The sequence below is a fragment of the Triticum aestivum genome, chromosome 2B, assembly GCF_018294505.1.
Source record: "Triticum aestivum cultivar Chinese Spring chromosome 2B, IWGSC CS RefSeq v2.1, whole genome shotgun sequence".
Classification (NCBI taxonomy): domain Eukaryota; kingdom Viridiplantae; phylum Streptophyta; class Magnoliopsida; order Poales; family Poaceae; genus Triticum; species Triticum aestivum.
The window spans coordinates 46,782,407-46,786,853 of record NC_057798.1 but is presented as its reverse complement, the minus strand read 5'-3'; the positions used below and the strand labels follow the sequence as shown (position 1 = coordinate 46,786,853).

Sequence of the window (4,447 nt, the reverse complement as noted above, 5' to 3'; positions counted from 1 at the left end):
CGCCAAACCGTAGCTAAGATGTCTCATGTCCGAGTATTTTTAGGACGCTGATAACGTCCACACGTGTGGCATACTAAACAACCACCCACATACCGTGTGTGGCGTAAGCAGGAGGCAGCCCACACGGGTCATGTGTGGGCGAATATTAGGACTGCCCACACGTGTGGACGTAGCCACTTCGTGCCACACGCCCAACAAGTACTACTCATCCCATCCTGTGCGTATAGCACAAAGCAAAAATTGCCACACATCCCGGCGCAGCTACGTTTGTTACCTGTGGGATGCCGCTTTAGTTGCCATCCGGGATGGCAAATGTAGTTGTAAAAGCATGGCAACTCTCTTTGTTTTCGATAAATATAGTTGCCATGTCAAATTTATCGTAGTTGCCGCGTGCAATCAAACCATAGTTGCCCTGCGTGATTAACTATTTGCCACACGTGGTAAAAAAAGTAGTTGCCACGTGTGGTCCAACTATAGTTGCCATGTATGGTTACACATAGTTGCTATGTGTGTGTTTACTTGGTTGCCACGTACGCGCAACTGCAGTTGCCATCTACCAACAAATCCTAGTTGTTATGTGTGTTTACCTAGTTGCCGCATACGTGCAACTGCAGTTGTCATCTATCACCGTACGAGCGTTCTGTGGGCGAAGAGCAGTTCACCCACAAGCGCGTGGGCTGGTTGGTGACTGTGTGGGCGGGAACTGGTTCGCCCACATGGCGCAACTGGTAACTGCGCGCAGCGGGTCGGGTGGGCGAGTGCTCTAACGCCCACACAACACACTATGCCTACGTGGCACTCAGATTCCATTAGGATTCATGCAAAACAGAATCAAGATGGATCAAGATGTGTGTGCGATGTGCAAATATGCCACACGTGTGGACGTTATCATTTGGATTTTTAGGCAATACACACTTTATTGATTGCTCAAACCAAGGTTTACATGAATTACAGCGGGATCATAAGGGTTTTCCTAACATTCATGACGACCAACATCTAAACCAACAGTGTGTTTTGCAAGGGTATGGGCCTCAAAGTTAAAATTGTGCGCTTATAAACTGAAGAACATTTATGGAACTGAATCCTTCGGTCCCTGAATTCTCTGTTAATTGCTCCATAGACTCCAATTGCTCCTTGTTGTATGTCATTTTTCACCACCGTTTGAGAAGCAGGAGCAACTACAATTTTTGAAAGAAAAAGATCCTCCGCCAAAGATAGGCCCTCTCGGCAGGCTAGCGCTTCCAGAATTGCTAGCTGCTTCGCTAATTCCCTTCACAACGACGGCCGATGCACCAATGTAGACGTCTTGATCTATCTGCATATGGCAGCAGCCGCGCCCTTCTGTCCAAGTGGTACTGGTTGTTTGGTCTTTACCTGTTTGGGCCAGATATACCCGTCTGTGTACTTGAGCTGGACCCGGCCATAGCTCTGGTACCCACTCACAATTTCTTTCTAGTTTGATTGAATCACTTAGATATGCAATAACTAAAGCACATGTAGATGTGCCCTAGATAAACCTTTTCCAAATTAGTCCGCTCTCAAGCGTGGACCAGTGGCTAGCATTCTCTTTTTGACGTGAATGCCATGAGTTGTCCATCACAAAATCCATTTGCACATTAGCCTGAATTTCAGTCCACATATCTGAAAATCGACTGAAACTAATGATGGTCACAAAAAACTACGGAATGCATGGCAAAACCATTGTCATCGTCATACCCAATCATCCATCAACTTGAACGGCTTCAGTAATTCCATTGGCTCAAGGGGAGTGCAGTTTTTTGTAGCTCATCCTTCGTGGTACCTGCTATCGTAGCCATCCATTCTGTGCTCAGTTCCATGTGGATGTGTGCATCGATGGAAAATTAGCAACTGGCGCCAGCTCTCAAATCTTAATCTCCTGCCGCTAGGACTAGTAGGGACTGTAACTGATGTGACGTTCTTTTTGTCCATCTCCCGTCAGACTGAGACATAGTGCAGGCCCCTCTCTCTTTTTGCATGCAGCGCATATTTCTCTCGTGAACTTTACATGCAACTCTCTCTCTTTTTTTCTTCTGTCTTTCGATAAAGTGTGCTCTCTAAGAGCATATCCAGCCGTTGGCCCCCCAGAGGGCTCGAAAAATCACCACCTGGGGGCGACCCAGTGAAAAAATCGGCTTGGGGCCGTTCGGGTTCCCAGCCGCCGGCCCCAGGGTCGCCCCAGAAGACGTTCAACTACATCAACCACGTTAAATAACGCTTCCGCTTTCGGTCTACGAGGGTATGTGGACACACTCTCCTCTCTTGCTGCTATGCATCACCTAGATAGATCTTGCGTGATGGTAGGATTTTTTTTAAATTACCACGTTCCCCAACACCGGGATGTTGGCCTCGAAGAGCAAGTACGCCTCCCACTCGTGAAGCGAGCGGCGGCCGAAGCAGTTGGCCGCCGCCCCATCGTCGGGGAACCGTTCAGTCATCATTGCGGGTGGGCACGGGGAGAGAGGCAGAGCTCGGCAGCCGCGCGCGGGGGGAAAGGCAGAGCTCGGCGGCGGGTATGGGCGGGTGTGGCCAGAGGCGAGGGAGAGGCGTTGTTTTTATAGCTGGGCGCCGTGTGTACGCATGGCGGGAGGGGGGGGGCATCGCCGTGCCGCCCGTGAGGAATCAATGGAAGGCTGACCGGCGGCAGCCTTGGCATTGATTCCCCGCGGGAAACCGAGGCGTTGTGAGGACTACGAGGCGAGTGTCGCTTACTCGGCGGGCCCGCAGTGCGTTCGCGCCAAAATCGCTCGTCCCGGTGCCTCTGGGCGCCCCCCAGCGCGCCGGATTTGGTCTGGGTACGCCGGCGCCAATTTCGGCCCAAATCGGCGAAAAACAGGATCCAGGGGCGCGACTGGGCCGATATTTGGGCGTCGGCGCGAAAAAATAGCCTGGGAGGGCCTGTTGGCGGCGTGGCTGGAGATGCTCTAAAGATGTCAAATAAAAATTCTAAAAGTCACTTCCTCGAATAAGAAATCACTATTACTCAATGCACATGGGACGAAGGGGTGGAGATAAAACATTCTCCATGCAAACCCCTCTCTTTCTCCCGGTTGGACAAAGATTCCTTCATGTACCCATTCTCTTCTCTCTCCTATCATATTTCGGCCTGCATGTGTTGCATGTTCATCGGTAAAAGTTCAGGAGAGTAAACAGTGTTATGTATAGTGCAAAGCTGCTGCATGAGAGCAACTGTTGCATGTGAGCCTGTGAATTCTTGACCAGCTTTGAACACCCACTGAGACTGAGCCACGAGGAGACTAGCATACAGGCCTAGCTTGCTTTTGATTATTGTTTGGCTGCAACGGATGGGACAATGCCTGCAAATGACACTGCATCAAACAAGTGCATGCTTGTGACGGTGCTTTCCTGCACAAATCGCGACACAAAACGAATGGTGTAGATAAGAGGGGCCGTGGAGGCCGAGCTAGGAAGGAACTTTGCGTTGGCTCAAATGGACTTGATTACATTACTTGATTCACAGTAATTTCTTATACACAAGTTCCTCACAAATGTTATTCTGAACTCTCGACTATGCAGTGCAGATACTAAAACGTGGTAGCGAATGGCAGAAGACCACCAAAAAATACCCACGCGGCTACGCAAGCAACTGATGATAAATAGTAACGTCGATCACTCACTGACACTGATCATGTAACCGGTGATGAGATTTTGGTGCTTAGCCGGACAGTGGCAGACCAGACTCAGTGGTGGCCGTGGTATCCACCACCGCCGCCGCCGCCATAGGTGGGCGTGGGAGGGACGGGGTGGTAGTCCGGCTGGGGCTGCGGCTTGGGCTCGGGTTTGGGCACGGGGCCGTAGTCCGGGTGGGGCTGGGGCTTGGGCTCCGGCTTGGGCAGCACGGGCTTCTTGTGGTGGAAGTGCTCGATGATGTGCTTCTTGATCGGCCCGCACAGGGTCATGGACGCGCACTCAGGCGACGCCGCGGACGGCGTGGCAGTGTTGGCGCCGGCCATGATGCCGAAGGTGGTGCCCTCGGACACCGGCACGATCTTGGATGGCTCCTGGCCGGAGCACGGCGCGTTGGAGGCAGCGCTGTGGAGCTGCGCGACGCAGTCGGCGCCATGGAGGTCGGCGGCCAGGGGCACGCTGAAGGCGCCGGTGCGGTCCAGGGCACCCACCGCCTTGCTCTCGTAGTCGCGGTGGACGTTCTTGCACTTGATCGCCACCTGAAGATCTGTTGTGCATTCATGGCAGAACAATAGTGAGCAGAGCACCATCATGCATTCATGCATTTACACTGTAGCTAGCTAGCGCTTACCCTTGAAGGCTTCCTCGGCCTTCAAGTTCTTCCTGGTGCAGTCGGCGCACTTGACCTGGCCGACCACGACGGACGCTGCCTCGGCATTGGCGACGGCGATCGCCAGCAGGACGCCGAGGACGAGCGCTCTCGAAACTGCCATGTCTGAGT

The 4,447-nt window shown here is 52.5% G+C and overlaps 1 protein-coding gene across 1 annotated transcript; it reads right to left on the bottom strand.

Annotated features, from left to right (window-relative positions):
• Positions 1-3,454: 3,454 nt before the first annotated feature.
• Positions 3,455-4,447, bottom strand: LOC123040312 (proline-rich protein 4). Its single transcript, XM_044463197.1, has 2 exons — positions 4,298-4,447; positions 3,455-4,213 (listed from the first exon to the last, which is right to left on the bottom strand). Exons 1-2 carry the CDS (start codon positions 4,437-4,439, stop codon positions 3,720-3,722), a joined length of 636 nt encoding a protein of 211 aa, XP_044319132.1. The 5' UTR covers positions 4,440-4,447; the 3' UTR covers positions 3,455-3,719.